The sequence below is a fragment of the Schistocerca cancellata genome, chromosome 1 (genome assembly GCF_023864275.1).
Source record: "Schistocerca cancellata isolate TAMUIC-IGC-003103 chromosome 1, iqSchCanc2.1, whole genome shotgun sequence".
NCBI lineage: Eukaryota > Metazoa > Arthropoda > Insecta > Orthoptera > Acrididae > Schistocerca > Schistocerca cancellata.
Window position 1 is genome coordinate 708,159,501 of NC_064626.1, and position 22,649 is coordinate 708,182,149.

The following is a 22,649-nucleotide window of genomic DNA, read 5'->3' on the forward strand; positions in this document are numbered from 1 at the left end:
AAGGCACATGTTCTAGCAGCACAGGTAGAGTATCCCGTATGAAATCATGATAACGTGCTCCATTGAGCGTAGGTGGAAGAAACTAAAATGAGCTCTAACATGGAAATTAGGCGTTTCCGGACACATGTCCACATAACATCTTTTCTTTATTTGTGTGTGAGGAATGTTTCCTGAAAGTTTGGCCGTACCTTTTTGTAACACCCTGTATAATCATTTATGATTACAATTTCTGTGTTTTTACTGTTATGCATGCAAATGTGAAGGACAGTGTATGTGGAGGTACAGACACTGTAGAAACACAGACATTGTAACAATCTGTGATGTACATGACTCGACGGGCTAAAATGACGATAAGATATTGGTTTCTCCCAGGGCGAGAGTCACGAAATGTGCGAGTGTGACGGTTGTGGAGTCTGCGACACGAGAAATTTTCTGTTGCTCCTGGAGGAATGCTCGAGATGCCGTAGTTTCTAAGGCGACCGTTTGCGGTAAGTGAGAAATCAGAGTTCGAATCCCGGTTCGGCACACATTCATCTGTCACAAAGCGCAAACGTCTGTCCACATTCGCAAAATACGAATGGGTTTCGTATTATAAACTATTTACGGACTCCTCATTTTGTTCTTACATCTACTGCTACAACTCACATAAATCACTGTTCTGAATACTGTTTGTGTGAATTGAGACATGATAAATGTTCAATTCTGAAAAAAAGTGAACAAAACTCTTTTCTTCTGCGTTGCATGTATGATGGGAACTACGCTCCTCAGACTCTACTGTAACGGGTTTAGATCATCTGCAGTCTGAAGACTCCAATACGTCCTTTGCATGAACTGTAAGTACGTTTACAAAGGAAGTACCACTGGCTCGAACGCCTAATGTCAAATATTCGAGGTCTTTTCAAAAAATTCGGGAATTTTGCCCTCAAAATTTTTCCACACTTACTTGTTACTTATTGACCATGGTCTCCATCGAAATATTCTCCTCCATCAGTGCAAATCTTCGTCCTTTCAACGGGTTTTTCAACTTTGGAATTAAACGTAAGTCCGCAGCGGCCAGGTCTGGAGAGTACCAAGTGTGAGGTAGCACAGCGACTTCATTTTTTGTGCAGTAGTCACACACCAACATGGATGAAAGTGTGGGTGCGTTATCGACATGCCTCATTTCAAGCCGTTTCCTTCTCACATTGTCGCGAAGTCGTCGCAATGCGTCCTGATAGTACCATCGGTCAACAGCTCTTTCCTGTGGCACGTATTCATGATGAACTTTCAGTCTGGAACCGCGCGACCATTACGGTCGCAGGTTCGAATCCTGCCTCGCGCATGGATGTGTGTGATGTCCTTAGGTTTGTTAGGTTTAAGTAGTTCTAAGTCTAGGGGACTGATGATCTCAGATGTTAAGTCCCATAGTGCTCAGATCCATTTGAACCATGATGAACTAATGAAAGGTGGCTACACTGAGTCACAGCGCCAGAGGTTGCGCCAAAGATTATTATTCCGCCGCCTCCACTGAGCGCAGTAGTAGTTCAGATGTCGAGAGCAGTCGGTGTTCTGTTGGGCGAGAGAGCAGATGATCTGAGTGTTGACTGAAATGTTGTACTGTTCGGTTGGTGTAATGTATATGTAGTGGACTGACGAGACAGCCAGTCCACAGTGACGGGTAACCGAAATGCACGCGTACACAAACGCCGACTGGCGTGAAGTCTGGAACAGGATACTTTATGAATGCACTAAAGAAAAGTACGTAGCGTCTGTTTACTTAACTTTAATTCATCCTTGTGGTACATCGCTCTTGACTATATAAAGGAGACTCTCTCCAGATATGGTTAATGGCGCCTTGCTAGGTCGTAGCCATGGACTTAGCTGAAGGCTATTCTAACTGTCTCTCGGCAAATGAGAGAAAGGCTTCGTCAGTGTTGTCGCTAGCAAAGTCGTCGTACAACTGGGGCGAGTGCTAGTCCGCCTCTCTAGACCTGCCATGTGGTGGCGCTAGGTCTGCAATTACTGACAGTGGCGACACGCGGGTCCGACATGTACTAATGGACCGCGGCCGATTTAAAGCTACCACCTAGCAAGTGTGGTGTCTGGCGGTGACACCACAGTATAGATGGAAGAAAATGCAATAGTCAGAACATATTTGAGAAAGGAGATGGGCTTTTGATTTATGATGCTGGTGTAGTGGAATATTTTCGTGAATATATAATGAGGTAAAAAGGTATTACAGTTTTCTTTAATAACAATCCCTCTTGCTCACAGGTACAGTCAACAAAGCATCTGGCTCGTGTTCATTTATTAGACTTGTAATTTCGGTTTCTATGTGCAATTATAGTATTTCTGGTTTTTCAATTAGTTCATTGTAAATGGTGTTTAAAATATTTTGTCTTTTTCTTCTTCCTCCCTGTACGCCCCTGAAGGCCAGCCCACGCGTCTGACACGTAGCAGGTGCCTGGGTAACGCGTAATTCTCGGATCCGGGTTGCCACCCAGGGTTCGCACGTGCCCCCTGGTAGAGGCCAGGCCCAGGGAAGGGTGACCGTCGATTGGCCCTTCTGTCAGGACTTCGGGAAGTTTGACCTGAGATGCGAACAATCACCTAAGGCAGGTGCACCCCCGTCTGAGGGTGGGGGGGGGGGGGGCAGTTGGAAGAAGCGCGCCGTCGGAGACGGTGGCAATCATGGTGGATTTTCTCGCAATTAGCCAATAATCTTCTTCACAGTCGACGTCTACTAAACGTAAACAGAACGAGGCTACACCATGGCTCCTCGTGGTTTCACATACTGAAAATGGTCAGTCCTTTGCTTCGGTAAATCCGTATATTCAGAAAACTGTTGATGCAGTTCCTGGCCCTGCGAAATCCTGCTATCGTTTACGCGATGGCACCTTGATTTTGGAGACTACTTCTGATTCTCAATCACGACAACTGCTTGCAGTTTCGCTCTTCCACAGCTGTTCTGTTCGTGTCGAAGCCCATTGAATACTGAATTCTTCCCATGGTCATTTACAGCTGACCTGTACCTCAAGAGTGACAGCTGCAGCTGCCATCACCGAGCACAACGGAAATCCGTGCTCACTACCCTTGTCCGCAAAGCTCATGAAATATACGACAAGTACAGTTTATTTGCTGATATTCAGCACCTGAAGAAAACCTTCCAGAAGAATGGCTACACCGTAACGCAGATTAGACGCCCTCTCAAGATGAGCAGGAAGAAGAAGGAAGACCTTCAGGAAGAAGAGAACAACGAAAGTCTGCCGTTCCTCACGTATGTGGGACCGTCCAGGCCAAGATTGCCAGGATACTGGAGAAGAACAAGATAAAAACCATCTTCCGTCCTACAGCAAAAATCAGGAATATGCTGAGCACATTGAAGGACAGCTTGGGTCTAAGAACACCGGGTGTCTACAGTATTTCCTGTGAGTGTGGAAAACAATACATTGGACAGACGCAGAGTTGCGTAACACAACGCATTTCTGAACATGTGAGAAGCGTTCGCCTCGGACAAAACGAAAAATCCACGGTAGCGGAGCAGAGCCTCAGTGAAGAATACACGTTTCAGTTTGAAGAAAGCAGGAGACTGTGTAGAGCGAATGGTTTCTGGGACTCTAATATTAAAGAGGCAGTGGAGATACAGGTCGATGATAACCTGGTCAGCCGGGATAGTCGCTTCCAACTCAGCACCGCGTGGAACATAACATTGGCAAGAATAAGACGAGAACGCACTGATGGAGGCAGGTCGATGGCGGCGGATGGAATAAACAGGCCGCACCGAGACGAGACGCGAGGACTCGGCGCCCGCGCCCCCTCCCCCCCCCCCCCCCTCCCCCGCGCGCGCGCGCTGCCGCGAAGTTTCCGTTCGCAGCTGATTAGACCGACCGGCGCCGAGGATGCAAAGAAGCCCGTGGTCTAGCGGCTATAAAGATTCGGACGAGACGTAAACCCGACACTTCGCATGGAGATGGCAAGTAAGAAACTTACTGAAACGTTGCCGGAGAACAACGCATTGACTCGGCTGTCAACTCTATGGCAATCTCCAACACCCTGGGCCGCTATTTTGCGGTGTTTTCGAGCTGCTCCAACTATCACTCTGCCTTCCTCCATCAGAAAGGAGTGGAGGAGGCTCAGGCGATATACTCTTCTCAGAATGATGAGTGCCGCAATGCTATCGTCGCTATGAGTAAGCTAAATCATGCTCTCACTTCACCCCATCCTCCGCCCAAGAGCCGGACAATGTTCACATTCAGATGTTACAGCACGTTTCTATTGCGGGCAAGCACTTTCCCCTTCGTATGTACAATCGGCTCAGGGCAGAGGACAGGCGTCCCAGACGCTGCTTGAAGCCACTGTCATACCCATACTTAGCTGGTAAGGACGAATACCTTTCTTCTAGCTCCCGCCCCATTTCTCACACCAGCTGTATTTGAAAGGTTATAGAATATATTGTTCATGCCTGGCTAGTGCGGTGGCTCGAGTCTCGGACTTTGCTAACCACTGCAGAGTTTGGATTTCCAGACGATAGACAAACTCGTGACTTGGTTTTGCGAGCATGTCTGTAGTTACTGTATTCACTGCTATTGCTACGTAGCATCGCAATCCACCCACAGTTATTGAAGGGGGGGGGGCAGCACACACACAGACGGAGTCTTTCACAAATACCCGCAAAAGATGTCACATACGTCGAGGTCAGGCGACCTTGGAGATCAACTGTACAATGTGACATCTGTACGCCGCTTACGGCCGATCCGTCGTTGAGCAGTGCAGTGCTGTACTCTGGACGCAAATCACGCCCCGCGGTTTTGACTGACTTTTACCCGTTGAAACGGAGGACACAAAACTCCTTTTCATGTTGTGCTACCTGCAGCTCGACTTGGTTCAAATGGCTCTGAGCACTATGGGACTTAACATCTGAGGTCATCAGTCCCCTAGAACTACTTAAACCTAACTAACCTAAGGACATCACACACATCCATGCACGAGGCAGGATTCGAACCTGCGACCGTAGCGGTCGCGCGGTTCCAGCCTGTAGCGCCTAGAACCACTCGGCCACCCGGGCCGGCGGCTCGACTTGATACACACTGCATAACAGAAGAACGAGCGAGACAGCGAGCAGGAGGGAGACCGCTACCTGCAACTACGTGTTTGGCCTTGTGAAATCGAATGAATTTTTCAGAAACCCTGCGCGTTTCCAATCAGTGTCAGCCATTAGATTTGGGGTATTTCACTTATTAGAATCTAAGGAATAGCTGTATGACAGTTTCTTTTTTATTTTAATTTTTTGTTGTTGTAAATCTTTCTTTTCATTTGCCTCAAACTGTTCATTCATTATGTTAGAACTCCGGTGACTCAAGGTCAGCTTATTGAGTGGCAGCTTCTCTTTTGTCGTTCAGGCTGAGGTGTTTCCAATCGTCATGTCCTTCTCAATTCAGTCAAGCCGTGTGTTTTACACAGTGCCGAGTACCTGCTACAGTGTCGTGTTTGCCATTGTCTGTTCACTGCTCTTCGCAGCATCTGAGTCCAATCCCAAAATCTTGGTGCGTCTACCATCTCTTCGTAACGTCGCTACCTCTGCGTGAATGCTCTCATTTTGTGAGCCTCAGGGACCTGCGCTGGTTGTGTCGTAATGTGTGTGTCACCTACGCACGGTGTAGTGCTTCAACATTGACAGGTGTGATTAGGGGAGGGAGTAGGTCACGTACGTAGGCAGAGGCCGCGGGAGCCCCTGGGACCTTTGGCGCAGCGCGGCTGTGTGCGCCTGTTTGCCCGGCGTGATCGCTCTCTCCCCAGACGGCCGCTCTTCTAATGGTGGCCGCCCGGCTTTGGTTGCTCGGAACAAACACTGCTCTGGCCTCTGCACCTTCGCTATCCGAAGGGCGATGTGGTGGGCCTGCTCAGGTGCCGTCCTCGCCGCGAAGAGGTCACTTCGGTAACGTGCGACTGCTTCACGTTTGTTGAGACCAGTCCAAAAACTGACCTCATCTGAAGAACACAGACGTGAAAAACTCAACAGCCGAACAGTCGACTGACGGAAATGACATGGAATTTGACATTTGAGCCTTTCCCAATAGGTACGTCGAACGAATCTTTTTTTTTTTTTTTTTAAATCGGAGGCCACTTTGTCACATATCGTACCTGCTGCCCAAGGAGTTTTCCTTTCTTACATAGAGTACCTGTGTGAACATTGTACTCGTATTCTAGTTTGAGATCTACTTATCATTATTTTCTAGCATGCAATCGAGTCTGTATCAGTAGATACCCAAATCTACTACTCCAGTGGTTAATCTTGATGTTTCTTCCAGCACTGTATGTCCATGGCTTCATTTGAAGTCAGAGATGGTATTAAGTTAAGAATAACAAACAAAAACTTTAGATAACGTTCGTTTATTGCCATCATTTTACAAAAAGGAAATACAAACATCGAAAGCACGCCAACAAGGACGCCATAATTCAGAAATTAAAGTGTAGCGACATCTGAAGTGTTACACGCTGTCTGTTGTACATTGTGTCAAATTACCTTTTATACGATTTCAAGTAACGCTTCAGACCAGTTTTAGGCAAGATTTAGTGCTTCGTGATAAAAATCCTGGACCATCGCAGATTGACAGTATCGTTAGCGTGCAAATAATGTTTGCAATTCGTTCGTATGAAGACAGAAAGGCTAAAAACAGAAAAATCACTATAAAAATGTCAAAATGAAAACTCAACAGAATACAGTTGATATGTTTTATCAAAAGGTTTTGTTTGGTTAGGAGCGTACAATTTCGAAGCGGAATTTTGTAAAGAAAACTTATTTCGAAATTTGTAGACAATTTTTTATCAATGCTTTAATTAATATTAATTAAACATTTTTAAATAAAGCAAAGTATCTGAGGCGAGGAATTTCGACTTTGTAGTTGTACTACTTTCTAAATAAAGCGACGAAATTAAGTAGATCAATCCACTTATGTTAGGCTCTGTGGCATTTGTTCATAGGAGCTAACCCACACAAAACCTTTTATGTTACTGCGAGTAAGAGGTGGTTCGGACTTTCAGTGTTATTAAGGCCACAGTTTCTAAAAAGGCAACCCAAAGCAAAACCTGGAATAATACGAGCCGAGCTCATCGAGTAAAAACAGGATGAGTCAGGAGGAAAGTATCATGCTGTGGATGGTGATAGGATTGGTGTTTCTGAACAACAAGCTTCAAATGAAAATATGTCCTTTTCTTAACAGTGTCCGATGCAGCTGTTTGAAATTCGTGGGCATCACTCTTGTCTAACTAGTCAACCACGTTGCGTTGTCGAAGGAAAACCCTCACGAAGTATTGTGGTAACCACCGTTCTCCATTAAGACGGTTATCTAAAGCAACTGGACTGATGAGTTGGTCATCAGTAATACCGCACTACACGTCCACTGAGAAACGTCGCTGAAAATTTGTTTCCACAGTGGCAAGCATATTTTCATGTTCCCACAAGTGAAAGTTACACCTGTTATTGATGCCTTTGCGGGTAAATGTCGACTCATCAGTGAACAGAATACGTGGAATACAGCATTCCGTACGAATGAGCTCATGTGAATAACACAACAGCTCTCTACAAGAGCTTCATAGTGCGTTGCAGCTGGCTGTCGACTTTTTAAACATCTTTTGCGAGGAAATGTACACAATTAAACAAAACATTAGATCACAGCGTCTCATTGCTATCACTTGCGTTTGTGCTGTTCCCCATTGTTTTCATTAGCAACTTCGGTAACTATTAAGAGCGGGACATACTTGTATGTTTATATGACGTTTTTTATTCAGAATCACTATTACCCTCAAAGCATGTACATTTCATCTTGACTCATCCTGTGCAAACACAAAAACTGAAATGAAAAGGGACGGACAGTTGCAAACATTTTTGTGTTGTAACTAAAACTGGATGTTACGTTAAATTAGAACCAATTTTTACTGTCCGAATCATAGGTTAGGATGTACAAAGAGCTTTCCACCTGAAGCTGTCGGTTAGATGCTCTTAGTCAAATTGTAGTAAGACCCTCGTGTACGGGGACTACGGTTTTAATGGTACACTGGCTCCTGTGTACGTGTCTTCATGCTACCCAACTTCATGTATTGGGCTGTAGCGTCTGACTATATTCAGTAGTACCGTGTCCAAACTTTCATACCCTGAACAAAGTTCAATGTGAACCGTATTTAAAATTTCCTTTTGGAAATAGTATTGTTGGGGCGGTGACGATTTTCCCATCCACCTCCACGGAATATTTAGTTATTCGAAACCAGGGATGCATACTGCGTGGGAAAACCGGAAGCTGCTTCTCAGTAGGCAGCGGTAGACTTTCGCTAATGAACGAGATTTTGATTCAAATTAAAAATCAGCGACGTTCATTAATACTTGTAATTATAGCAGAGGCACTGCTGAATGCGCCTTGATTGCGCCGAGTTTATCACTCGGCTCGACCGTAATTTCCTTAACAGCTGTATTGATCGTAACTGAATTACCTGTGCACGCCGTCGTTATGCACCAACGTTAATTAACGTCGCGTTTTATGCCTTTCGACGGAGAAAAAAAAAATTCGTGTCGCTCCCCAAGGAGAAAAATCTCGTGAAGATAAGCCTCACAGTTTCGCGGTACGCCGACGTTCAGGACTGTAATAATGACGCAGAGTATGGGTGCACAGTTAAGTGTGCAAATGTTTCCTACGAATGCATGCACGAATGTGAACGCACTAAACTCTCAGACTAAAAGAGCAGAATCAGTGTTGTGTACTAAACAAAAACTTTCGAGAGTTCAAATGGTTCAAATGGCTCTGAGCACTATGGGACTTAACTTCTGAGGTCATCAGTCCCCTGGAACTTAGAACTACTTAAACCTAACTAACCTAAGGACATCATACACATCCATGCCCGAGGCAGAATTCGAACCTGCGACCGTAGCGGTCGCGCGGTTCCAGACTGTAAGCGGAGTGTGTGCTGATAAGAAACTTCTTGGCAGATTAAAACTGTGTGCCAGGGAGTGTCATATCGGCTTAAAATGTTCTGTAATGTGGTTGCCCCCCATGAACTATGGACCTTGCCGTTGGTGGGGATACTTGCGTGCCTCAGCGATACAGATGGCCGTACCGTAGGTGCAACCACAATGGAGAGGTATCTTTTGAGAGGCCAGACAAACGTGTGGTTCCTGAAGAGGGGCAACAGCCTTTTCAGTACTTGCAGGGGCAACAGTCTGCATGATTGACTGATCTGGCCTTGTAACACTAACCAAAACGGTCTTGATGTGCTGGTACTGAGAACGGCTGAAAGCAAGGGGAAACTACAGCCGTAATTTTTCCCGAGGGCATGAAGCTTTACTGTATGGTTAAGTGATGATGGCTTTCTCTTTGGTAAAATATTACGGAGGTAAAATAGTCCCCCATTCGGATCTCCGGGCGGGGACTACTCAGGAGGACGTTGTTATCAGGAGAAAGAAAACTGGCGTTCTACGGGTCGGAGTGTGGAATGTCAGATCCCTTAACCGGCCAGGTAGGTTAGAAAATTTAAGAAGGGAAATGGATAGGTTAAATTTAGATATAGTGGGAATTAGTGAAGTTAGGTGGCAGGAGGAATAAGACTTCTGGTAAGGTGAATACAGGGTTATGAATACAAAATCAAATAGGGGTAACGCTGGAGTAGGTTTAATAATGAGTAAATAATAGGAGTGCGGGTAAGTTACTACAAACAGAGCAGTGAACACATTATTGTGGCCAAGATAGACACGAAGCCCACGCCTACCACAGTAGTACAAATTTTTATGCCAACTAGCTCCGCAGGTGACGAAGAGATTGATGAAATGTATGACGAGATAAAAGAAATTATTCGGATAGTGAAGGGAGACGAAATTTTAATAGTCATGGGTGCTGGAATTAGATAGTAGGAAAAGGAAGAGAAGAAAACGTAGTAAGTGAATATGGGATGGGGTTAAGGATTGAAAGAGGAAGCCACCTTGTAGATTTTGCACAGAGCATAACTTCATCATAGCTAACACTTGATTCAAAAATCATGAAAGAAGGTTGTATACATGGAAGAGAACTTTGGAGAAAAAAGAACCACTTGCATGAATATCAAGAGCTCAGATGGAAACCCAGCTCTAAGCAAAGAAGGGAAAGCAGAAAAATGGAAGGAGTATATAGAGGGTCTACACAAGGGCGATGTACTTGAGGACAATATTATGGAATTGGAAGAGCATGTAGATGAAGATGAAATGAGAGATATGATAGTGCGTGAAGAGTTTGACAGAGCACTGAAAGACCTAACTCGAAAAATGACCCGGGAGTAGACAACATACCAATAGAATTACTGATAGCCTTGGGAGAGCCATCCGTGACAGACTCTACCATCTGGTGAACAAGATGAATGAGACAGGCGAAATAACCTCAGACTTCAAGAAAATGGACACTGAATTCTATTCGACGAAACATCTGTCGTTATGAAGACGAAGGGTTTTTGGGATAGTGTCATACGAGAAGATATTGAAATAAAAACCTCTGAAAACACCACCAACAAGAACGGAGGTTTGCAGCTCAGCACAGCCTGGGGCCTGGCTGTCGCGATGTTAAAACGGGCGCGACGGACACGGAATAAAAACATTATCATATATGGCGAGGAAGAGAGCACCAGTGACGTCACAGCCAGCAGTTCGGCTATGTAACGACGCGGCCACGGCGACACAGCTGTCAGTCTTACCACTTGACAATGACCGGGAAGAGATCTTAACCACCTGACGCGGCGGGAAGCCCGAGAAAATTTTATTAACTGTAGATCACATCAAAATGGTTCAAATGGTTCTGAGCACTATGGGACTTAACATCTGAAGTCATCAGTCCCCTAGACTTAGAACTACTTAAACGTAACTAACCTAAGGACATCACACACATCCATGCCCGGGGAAGGGTTCGAACCTGCGACCGTAGCAGTCGCGCGGTTCCGGACTGAAGCGCCTAGAACCGCTCGGCCACAACGGCCGGCTTCGATTTATAGAACAGTGGATAAGTAGCGCTGGCTTATATTAGTCTCAAAATAATTTCTTTATAATGGCGGTAGTGGTTTCTGCTTAACCGTAATTGGCTCATATATCTCTGCTAATCTCATAGCTTTCAACGAGTGTCATTACCGTGTGCGACAGGTTTCTACGTTTGTACGACTGGAAGCTGTTATTGCAGTAGACAGTCCATTTGTGAAGATTTTTATATTTGGGAAATGAGTTGTGAACTTGACGTGAATCGAAGAAAGAACGGGCGATGTGGGCGCGATCGTCAGCCGCCCGTGGTTTCAGACCGTCGCTTCGGGCGGAACTACGTCGATAAAAGGGTTGCCAAAGTGCATGTTAGTCACGGCCGGCGCGCCACATCACTCACACTGCTGCTGCTGCATACTCCCACAAAGAATGTGGTCCGCCAGGTACCGAAATAGCCGCTTGCGGGACAGTGTCAGAGGCTTCACTAGAAAATATTCACCTCATCGTCTCAAGTAACTCGTCGTTCTGTAGGCCATGCAGAGTGTCTCTGTCGCTTTTCCGCACAAGTGTTACGTAAAATAAAATGGAGACTGCGATGTACTGTCGATTTTAACTGTTGCTGAGTGATGTTAAGTGCGTAAGCTAATACGAGGGTAAGTCAATTATTGTCCGCAGAGTAGTTATAAAATTTTATTATAATCAAATAGGAAACTTACATTTTTCGGCATAGTCTCCTTGCGTTTCAACGCACTCGGTCCATCGTTGTACGAGCTTCCTGATGCCCTCATAAAAGACGGTTGTCGGTTGAGGTGCGAGCCACGAATGCACCGCTTCTTTCACTGCTTCTTCCGAGGCAAATCGACGGCCGCTTAATGCCTGTTTGGGTGGACCAAACAAGTCATAGTCAGAGGGAGCAAGATCGGGACTATATGGAGGATGATCCAGTACTTCAAATTTGAGTTCCTGAAGTGTTTCGCAGTGTGGGCCGCAGTATGCGGACGGGCATTGTCGTGCTGCAACAACCCAACACCTTTTGACAGCAGTCCTCGGCGTTTGCTTCGAATTGCAGGCTTTAGCCTGAAAGTAAGCATCTCACTGCAACGTACACTGTTTATTGTTGTGCCCCTTTCCCCATAATGTTCCAGTACTGGACCTTCTGCGCCCCAAAAAACCGTAAGCATCAGTTTTCCTGCGGACGGGTGGGTCTTGAACTTTTTTCTTGCACGGCGAATTTGGATGCTTCCGTTCCATACTCTGCCATTTACTCTCCGGCTCGTAATGATGGATCCATGTTTTGTCACCAGTAATGATAATGTCTAAGAAGTTCTCCCTTTCATTACCATCGCGATCCAAGTGGTTTTTGCAGATGTCCAAGCGCGTTTGTTTATGCAACTATATGAGTTGTTTTGGGACCCATCTTGCACAAACTTTATGAAAACCAAGTCTGTAGTGGATGATTTCGTAGGCAAAACCATGACTAATTTGCAGACGATGTGCCACTTCGTCAGTAGGTAATCGTCTGTCTAAGAGAATCATTTCACGTGGACGCTCAATGGTTTCTTCATATGTGGCGGTAAACGGTCGTCAGGCTCCTTCATCGTGCGTAAACACTTGTGCGACCATTTCGGAATTTTTCAATCCATTCGTAGACACTCCGTTGTGGCAAAACACTGTTCTCGTACTTTACCGAAAGTCTTCGATGAATTTCGGCGCCTGATACGCCTTCTGACCACAAATACGGATCACTGAACGTTGCTCTTATTTGGTGCAAATAGACAGCGGAGCAGCCATGATTAACAGCACGGCAGCGATAACGGAACTAACCTAGCAGCTTGAAAATTGCAATGATATAACTACAAATAAACAAAGCATGCCTCATCAACGTAAAACTACAGTACTACCAAAATAAACAAAATATAACGAAATAGCGGATACTAATTGACTTTCCCTCGTAGATGCATGTATATGTGACAGATGCTGCAACTGGAAAAAATTATTAGTATGACGCCAAGGAACTTTGCTTTAACCTGAAGTAACATTAATCTGTGACCTTAACATGATCACTTGACCGGAAGTGGTTGCGTGTGAATAAGTACACATTATAGCAACTTTTAGTGGTCCCATGATGTCATTCTTCGATTATAAATACAGGCAGTCCAAAGAATACATAAATGGTACTATAAAAACGAGGTAGTGTTTTGTGATCGTGATGGGAACCACATAAGAAGAGACACATGAGAAATCGTATAATATAATTACATGCTGACATTCGCATTCTATGAAGTGAAAATAGTCTTACACGTCTCGTCGACCCTTTAGTCTCTAGTGGTCGACAACAAGCTGTCCATTTAGTCTCGAATTTTCGTCAGTATAATTCCTCAAGTGGAATGTCACTTCTCTTCCAATATTTTCAGAATGTAAGAGATGCTTTTTCAGGAACGAGCCAGTCAGCTGCAAATTTAGCAGTCCACTATTCTCCACTGCGGTAACTTGTGTTAAATAAATATGACTAATGAAATTAATTGCATTGACGACTCCCCGCATCATCACACAAGTCTTAGAACTAACCATAAAATTGTACGTACTTTCTGTGTCACTGAATTTGAGTGCTCCATCCACTTTAAATTGGGTTTATTACGATACCACGGATGCTGAAGGTATTGCGGTTATAGTACTCTTTGTAAATCGAAAATAATTCGGCGTTCCATTACAGCTAAATTCGGTTTCTAGCAATACTGTAATTCTGAAGCTGATAAATTTCAGTTCTAACTCATCTTTCAGATTTGCTATGGGAGTCTTCACGTTTTGGCGGAGACGTTATCTCGCTCCTACAATGTAAATCCGCATTCTAACCACTCCTGTGGTTTGTGCATCTGTCGTCCGTGTATTCTGTTCGTAGATTTGCCTTGTTACAAAGTTCAACACAAAGGTAAATAACCTTCATCATGACATTATAAGAAAAATGACGTCTTTATTCTGTCATCTCCATCACCTTGTAGAACGTAGTTTTTTTTTTTTTTTATCGAAAGTCTTAACTGAGAATGTTGTGACCTTCCTGCAAGAAGGAAGATACCTTTCTTTCTTTGTGTGTTCTGCTCACCAACTGTACTGAATACATGTATTTCCAGTGATCAGCACATGAACGGCTTTTTGATTTGCTGTGATAAGGTCTGCCTATTTTTGGGCATATTATTAGATGTTGCTGATCTTGTATTGAATCGTACTGTGTTTGTATCCCCATTTTCTCAGGTTGGTATTACAGTATGTGACTTGAGTTCTTAAGCTGTCAAGTCTCTCATTTTGGAAACTGTAGATTGCTCCTAGCAGCCAATTGTTCTTTAGGCTTTATTAGCGTCTGATTAATACAGCTTTGTCGTAAATTTTCACGTCGTATTTCAGGCTGCTCGGCTAAAGGGTTGGTCATTCACATAAAGCTTTGCCGGGACTTCAGTAGCCACATAACGGGTGCCTGTGATCATCACACTGCTACTTCCATTCAGACTTGGCTGCAACTTGCCTTCGGATTGTGGGTGGGGCTATGTCGACATTGGCATAAATTTGTTGAATTGGCATTGGTTTTAGGCAGCCAGACGCATTGCAGATTGTCTCACTAGTCGCCACGTCAGCATATTTGCCGTCTGCAGAGTACAGCCAAGCCGCGCGGGATAGCCGGGCGGTGAGTGGTCTGAGGCGCGGCTCCCCTTCCCCCCCCCCCCCCCTTTCTTCGGAGGTTCGAGTGGTTCGAGTACTCCCTCGGGCATAAGTGTGTGTGTTGTCCTTAGCGTAAGTTAGTTTAAGCTGGATTAAATAGTGGGTAAGCTTAGGGACCGATGACCACAGCGGTTTGGTCCCATAAGATCTTACCACAAATTTCCAGTACTGCCAAACACGTGCTTCGTACCCTGCTGCGGAGAAACGTGGTGTGGGAGCCGATATTCTCAGAATTTGAGGTTGAGCTCCCCATTTCGTGCTTGTGAGTTTTCAGATGATATTTGCCAGTCGTTCCAGTTCCGGAACACCAAGTGGATAGTAGATACAACAGAAGAAAATGAATCTCATTTATTGGTCTTCTGAATAAGAAAAGGGAAATTGACAATATTAAATGCGTCGACCACAACAAATGTAAGTAGACTTGTGATGAGAGAGTCTTCTATTCACAGAACTAAGTGTTATTTTGGGTATCAATCCAACGAGTTTTTGGTTCCATTTTTATACATAATACTAGACTTTTCACCACTGCTTTGACAATGTATATATTCGACACATGTTTGAACAAATCTCTTCGACCCTCTGTCCACCCACATCTTCCTACCTCTGTTTCCCCACCTTCTTCTCCTTCTGGCTGCCCACCTCTTCCTACCTGTGGCTGTCCACTTCTTCCTCCACCTGTCTGTCACTTCATCCTCCTATCTCTAACTCCACCTCCCCACTCTCTTTGTCTCTTCATCCATTTCCCCCTCTGTCCATTTCTCCTTTCCCCTTACTTTGACCATCCACTCCTCTTTTCATCTTAACCTGCCCCTGGCCATACTCATTGGCATGTGTATCGCCTGCAGTACATTTAAATAAAGTGGGCCAGTACTACTCATAGCTTGCCTACTATGCAGGGTAGGCTACACACCAGGGTCTTGGAAAGCATTTATTTGCCCCTGATGTGCAGGCCACCGTGCAAAGAATATCGATAAAATGTGCCAGTACTGCACCAACACAACACATCTGTCATATAGGGTAACATGTTGGGCCCCAGAAAACTGTTTGGCCCCAGAAAACTGTTTCTTACCCATGATACGTAAGCTAGCATACAGTGCAGGTTGAATGGGAGGCTGATGCTGTTCCTATACAATATGGCTGTTGTGCAGGACAGCCTATACACCAGGTGGTGGAAAAAGAACCATAGTTTTGGCTGCATCTCCTCTCCTATAGGAGTCAGGAGGTTATAACGTACAATGTGTTCTGTGAGAGCTAGGAGATTATGCATTCTTGTTTGCTGATATTCATAAAGCCTGCTGTTTCTGTGCCAAATGTGTCTGAATACGATTCAAGTGTTTTGGAGGAAATTTTGGACATATATACATAAACTGAGCTTTATAATAGGTAGATAGAATCAACAGCTTCTCTGAAAACTCAAAATCACACCATTAACCAATCGATCTGAGGAAACCAGAGATATGAAAGTGAATACAGTTTTTAAAATATCATAACACCAAGATAATGGAGCTAATGGAAGAAACTAACTCAAGCTATCTTTAAAACAAAAACAAGTGCATGCAACTAGGAAGTAAAGTTTGCGCTGGAAAGCTGTTAACATCCTCCCCACAATCTGGATCTCTCCTCATGCGATTTCCATATTTTTTGAGCCCTTTTGGAAGTCATTCTAGGCCGCTGATTTGCTTCAGACAGAGAAGTGCACACCTCGTTACAATTATTGTTCCATAGGCAATAACGAAAATGTAGCCACCATGGCACTGACTGTCGTATCTTAGAGTGGGATAAATGTGTTAACAATTACAGAGATTATTTTTGAAATAATAAACAGTTCACTTCCTTTTTTTCCATCTATGTCAGAGCAGCACTGATAAAGAGAGTTGTGAAACTTCTGTAGGCTATCAGAAGTAAGCATGGAGTGCGGTAGTTTTCCTTGTAACTTTGATCAGCTAAGGTGGTAAACGCGTTACCTATACATTAGGTCTGTTGCATACCCATCAGGTATTACCTCATAACTACCTAGATTCATCTAAAAAACCAGAATCGGTGAATCGTCTACGAACTAAATGAGCATATACACATCAAAAAAAGTTTTGCACCACCTCGGTTCCAAGAGTTCTGGAACCTATGCAGAAAACTGGAATAGAGATCTACATAAACGTCATTTCCGCCCCTTTTATTGCTCATGAAAACCACACATTGCATGTTGTACCACTATACAGCGAGACCTTCAGAGGAGGTGGTCCAGATTGCTGTACACACCGGTACCTCTAATACCCAGTAGCACGTCCTCTTGCATTGATGCATGCCTGTATTGGTCGTGGCGTACTATCTACAAGTTCATCAAAGCACTGTTGATCCAGATTGTCCCACTCCTCAACGGTGATTCGACGTAGATACGTCAGAGTGGTTGTTGGGACACGTTGTCCATAAACCAGTTTATACCAGGCATGTTCAATAGGATTCATGTCTGGAGAATATGCTGGCCACTCTAGTCGAGCATGTCGTTATCCTGAAGGAAGTCATTGACAAGGTGTGCACGATGGGGGCGCAAATTATCGTCCATGAAGACGAATGCCTCGCCAATATGCTGCCGATATGGTTGCAATATCGGTCGGAGGATGGCATTCGCGTATCGTACAGCCTTTACAGCGCCTTCCATGACCACCAGCGGCGTACGTCGGCCCCACATACTGCCACCCCACAACAGCAGGGTACCTCCACCATGCTGAACTCGCTGGACAGTGTGTGTAAGGCGTTCAGCCTGACCGGGTTGCCTCCGACGATTGTCTGGTTGAAGGCACATGCGACACTCATCGATGAAGAGAACGTGATGCCAATGCCGAGCGGTCCATTCGGCATGTTCTTGGGCCATTCTGTACCGCCCTGCATGGTGTCGTGGTTGCAAAGATGGACCTCGTCATGGACGTCGGGAGTGAAGTTGCGCGTCATGCAGTCCATTGCGCAGAGTTTGAGTCGTAACACGATGTCCTGTGGCTGCACGAAAAGCGTTATTCAACAAGATGGCGTTGCTGTCAGGGTTCCTCCGAGCCTTAATCCGTAGGTAGCGGTCATCCACAGGCGTAGTAGCCATTGGGCGGCCTGAGCGAGGCATGTCATCTCCGCAGTGTCCGAACAACATCGCTTTGGTTAGCTCAGAGACGCCTGGAGACGTCCCTTGTTGAGAGCCCTTCCTGACACAAAGAAACAATGCGGACGCGATCGAACCGAGGTATTGACCGTGTAGGCATGGCTGAACTACAGACAACACGAGCCGTGTGCCTCCTTCGTGCTGCAATGACTGGAACTGATCGGCTGTCCGACCCCCTCCGTCTAATAGGCGCTGCTCATGCATGGTTGTTTACATCTGTGGGCGGGGTTCAGTGACATCTCTGAACAGTCAATGAGACTGTGTCTGTGATACAATATCCACAGTCAACGTCTATCTTCAGGAGTTCTGGGAACCGGGTTGATGGAAACTTTTTTTGGTGTGTGTATAAGAAAATCAGGTAACCTAAGGAACATTTTTGTTCTACATAGTTATCTCCCCGTTTGTTACTTAAAAATAGACAGCATTTGTAGCAAAGCTGAAATTTTCGATGTTTAATTCAGGTCGTATTCGAAAACCTTTGATTTGTTACATGAAACAGTGGGATGTTGTAGTAAAAATGAAGGAAACAATTTTATTTACATGTAGCGTCTGTTCTTTCAGACATGTCGGAAAGAGCAGACAACACTAAGACGAGACAGCCAATCATCTCTTCAGTGGAAGTGTACACCAGGCTAGAACTCTTACAGGATGAGCGAAATGCTGCGAGTAATAAAAGTAATGGGCAAGGAGTAGCACAGTAGTAGTGTGAGGATAACTTAAGAATTTGGGTCTGGTGGGAGGCGAGCTAGGACAGTGTGTGCGGTTGCAGTGATCTCTTTGTTCAGATGCTTAGTGGTCAGAGAATCTGCCTAGTGAGCAGGAGACCCCGGTTCGAAACCTAGTCTGGTACAAATTTTCAAGTTTCTCCATTTAATTGAATAAAGACCACTTACAGCCAATGTTTATAATTCCTTAAGAATAGAGATCTATCATATAGTGCTAGAAAATGCCATTTTTTCAACAAAAAGGTTAAAAAACGAAAACAGCAGTACGCTGAGGTGACAATAGCCATGGTAAAGTTATATCCACAGTTACATATGGCGGTAGTATCGTATACACAATATATAAAACGGCAGTGAAGAGGCAGAGCCGTCGTTTGTGATCACGTGATTCATGTGAATGTGTTTCCGACGTAATTGTAGCCACACGACGGGAGTTAACAGACTTCGGACGCGGAATCATAGTTGGAGCTAGATGCAAGGGACATTCCATTTCGGAAATAGTTACGGAATTCAATATTTAGATATCCACAGTGACAAGAGAATACCTAATTTGAGGCATTACCTCTCACCACAAACTGCGCAATGGCTGCGTCCTGCACATAACGACCGATAGCAGCGGCCTTTGCGAAGAGTTGTAAGTGCTAACAGACAAGCATCACTGCGTGAAATAATCGCATAAAGCGTTAATGGACTCTGGCAACAAAGGCCCGACACGAGTGCCTTTGGTAACAGCACGACATCGCCTGCAGCGCCTCTCCTGAGCCTGTGAACATGTCAGTTGCACCCTAGACGACTGGACAACTGTGGTTTGGTCAGGTGAGTCCCGATTTAAATTGGTATGAACTGGTGATAGTTTCGAGTGTCATGCAGACCTCACGAAACCACTGACCCAAGTTATTCAACACGTCACCGTGTGAGTTAGTGGTGGCTCCATAATGGCATGGGCCGTGTTTACGTGGAATAGACTGGATGCTCTGTTCCAACTGAACTGATAGTTGACTGGAAATGTTAATTTTTGGCTACTTGGATTTTCGTGGACTTCATGTTCCCAAACAGCGACGGAATTTTTATGGGTGACAATCTGGTGACATCCGGACCACAGTTGTTCGCGATTGGTTTGAAGAATATTATCGACAGTTTGAGGGAATGATTTGGCAATCCAGATCGCCCGACATGAATTCCATCGAACATTTATGGGACATAGCTGAGGGGTCAGTTCATGCACAAAATCCTGCGCTGCCGATACTTTCGCAATTATGGACGGATATAGCGGTAGCATGGCTCAGTGTTTCTGCACGGACTTCCAACGACTTATTCAGTCCATGCCACGTCTAGTTGCTGAACTATGCCGGGCAAAAGGAGGTCCGACACGTTATTAGGCGGTATCCCATGACTTCTGTGACCTCAGTGTATGTCAAACGTGGCTTCAATACGTCATAGAACGTATATGAAACACGTTTGCGTGCCGGCCACGGTGGCCGTGCGGTTCTAGGCGCTGCAGTCCGGAACCGCGGGATTGCTGCGGTCGCAGGTTCGAATCCTGCCTCGGGCATGGATGTGTGTGATGTCCTTAGGTTGGTTAGGTTTAAGTAGTTCTAAGTTCTAGGGGACTGATGACCTAAGATGTTAAGTCCCATAGTGCTCAGAGCCATTTGAACCTTTTGATGAACGTTGCGTTCAGTACAAAATAATTACAGTGATTATGTGTATTTTTTTATGTTTGTGCTTGTAAACTGTACTTGCATCAGAATTAATTGCTGTCGTTACATAAGAGATCAGATGTTATGCGATCAACTAATATTTATTAATTATAAAATGCAATTTGTTTTCTGTAAGGGTGTAAAATCTTAAGGTGCTTCTAATTATGTGCAAAACAACCAAAGAATGAAAAGTCGTCTGTTCCCACTTTCTTTCGTTTGCATTCATGTATGTTTCTTTCCCTAGCAATACTACCAGTATTATGGGTATCCCCACCATTTACTACGTCGTTTATGTGGTGTACTAAAACTATCGATTCGTAGTCTTGGCAGAGCGCACCTCCACTGATAACACATCTACCATGCCGCATCGTAGAAAGAGACTACAAGGAAGATAGACGCACTAGTTACGTCGGTCCATGCTGTACGAACAGCTAACTAACTTTTACTTGGGAATAACTATGTGCGTGAGACACAGCGTCGCTGGCTAGGATTCACGACAACGGTCGCCAATTTAATCGTAATTTCTTCGGTTGTGCGTGTTGTGCTTAGAGGATGCACGACAAGAATCGTAAGGTAACAACTATTCTAGATACGCAACTGGAATGCTCGAATCCGCAGAACAGTAGTCTCACAAGGGGAGGCCGCCAATTGTGAAATTCAGATTCGATTCATACTGCGCATAATAAAAGCTCATGGCCAGAGGTGTCATGTGGCAAAGCATCAAGATGCACTTCTCAGCCGTTGTCGAAAAAACCGACAGTTAAAAGAAACGTTTGCGGTGAAATACTCTCGACGCTTAATGATTTTCTACAGCGTCGTGGCGCAGCGGTAAGCGCTGGATTTCGTAATCCGAAGGTCGCCGGATCGAGTCTCGCGCTATGCAATTTATTTTTATTATTATTTATTTTGTAATTCAAATATATATATATATAAACTATTAATGAATTGCTTATGCATATTGGTGAAGGCGGATCGCTCTCCAATTGTACCGCCTCCATTTTTCCGTTTGTTTAACAGGGTGTACCAAAGCTCTCCCGTCCGCACTGATTTTCGACGATGTTATAAGTTGCGCTAGGGACCGCATCTACCTTCTTTCGAAGTTAGCACGCAACTACGCTGTTATGCAGCGGCTCGTTTCGGCCCATTCAACATCTGTCCTTCAAGTGTAACGAGCGAGTAACGGAGTTTATATTTCATACCTGCCACAGCAAGTTTGTGTTCGTGGGGTCTCTATTCTAATTCGAACGTTTGACTTACGCTATACGTATTCGTTTCGGAATATCGTTCCTACGTCTTCCGTTAACTATACGTGGTTAACATTATGAAGACAATTAATAACCTTTGTGAAATACAACTTTGTTTGGGGAAAACAATGATGTTCGAAGTCGCCAGTTTTTCCACGACAAACGACTTTCAGCAACTTATTATATGCATAATTGTTGCAACTGATGGCCGGGAATTATATATATATATATATATATATATATATATATATATATATATATATATATATTTGAATTACAAAAAACAAATACTAAAAAATGGTTGAATGGCTCGGGATTCGATCCGGCGACCTTCGGATTACGAACCCGAGCGCTTACCGCTGCTCCACGACGCTGCAGAAAATTTCTACTCTTAGAGAGTATTTCACCGCAACGGTTTCTTTGAACTGTCGATTTTCTCGACAACGGCTGAGAAGTGCATCTTGGTGCTTTGCCACATTACACCTCTGGCCATGAGCTTTTATTATGCGCAGTATGAATCGAATCTGAATTTCACAATTGCCGGCCTCCCCTTGTCAGATGTGCTAATCGTAGATGAACAGTCATGGGAACAAGCAGTACTCTGATAGTAGCGTGGGAAGAATAATTGTTGCTGTAACAATTAATTTCTATTAAGACTGAATAAATATTTCTAATTAAACAAATATGTTTACTACGTTTCTGAACATTTAATTGCATTGTCGTGTCTTGTATTGATATCAGAGAAAAGTATAGGAGGAAGCATTTTGTGCTTGGAATAATGACTTGTCCTCTGCTAACTAAACCTAAAAAGCTGCGAAAGCATGCAGTTAGATTGAACAGTGTTAAGACAAAAGTATTCTTCCACTTTTAAAGGGCGTTGTTTATAAAATAAAGTTTAACTGATAATTAATTTCAATGCTGATGGTGATGCTTTTTCTTTAATACGATCGTACGTTTTTTTTTTTTTTCTAGATCGTTCGATAGCAATTCCTCGGGATGTCACACTCACAGGTAAGTTCAATCTCTGAATATAATCCTTGATTTCTCCATACATGCCTATCGACGCTCAGAATTTGCGTTTGATAATCATGTTCTTTCAGCAGCGTTATTGCCCAGTGAATATTTCCTGTGTGATATTTATTCCGTGCGGAACTGGGGTCCCTCTACATATTG

General features: G+C 44.4%; 1 protein-coding gene across 1 annotated transcript in view; it reads left to right on the forward strand.

The window, feature by feature from the left end:
• Nucleotides 1-22,491, forward strand: part of LOC126096493 (uncharacterized) — a 697,302-nt gene extending 674,811 nt beyond the window's left edge. The window contains exon 6 of the mRNA XM_049910588.1: nucleotides 22,449-22,491. Within this exon, the coding sequence (XP_049766545.1) occupies nucleotides 22,449-22,491 (43 nt within the window). The remainder of the gene's footprint in view (nucleotides 1-22,448) is intronic.
• Nucleotides 22,492-22,649: the final 158 nt, after the last annotated feature.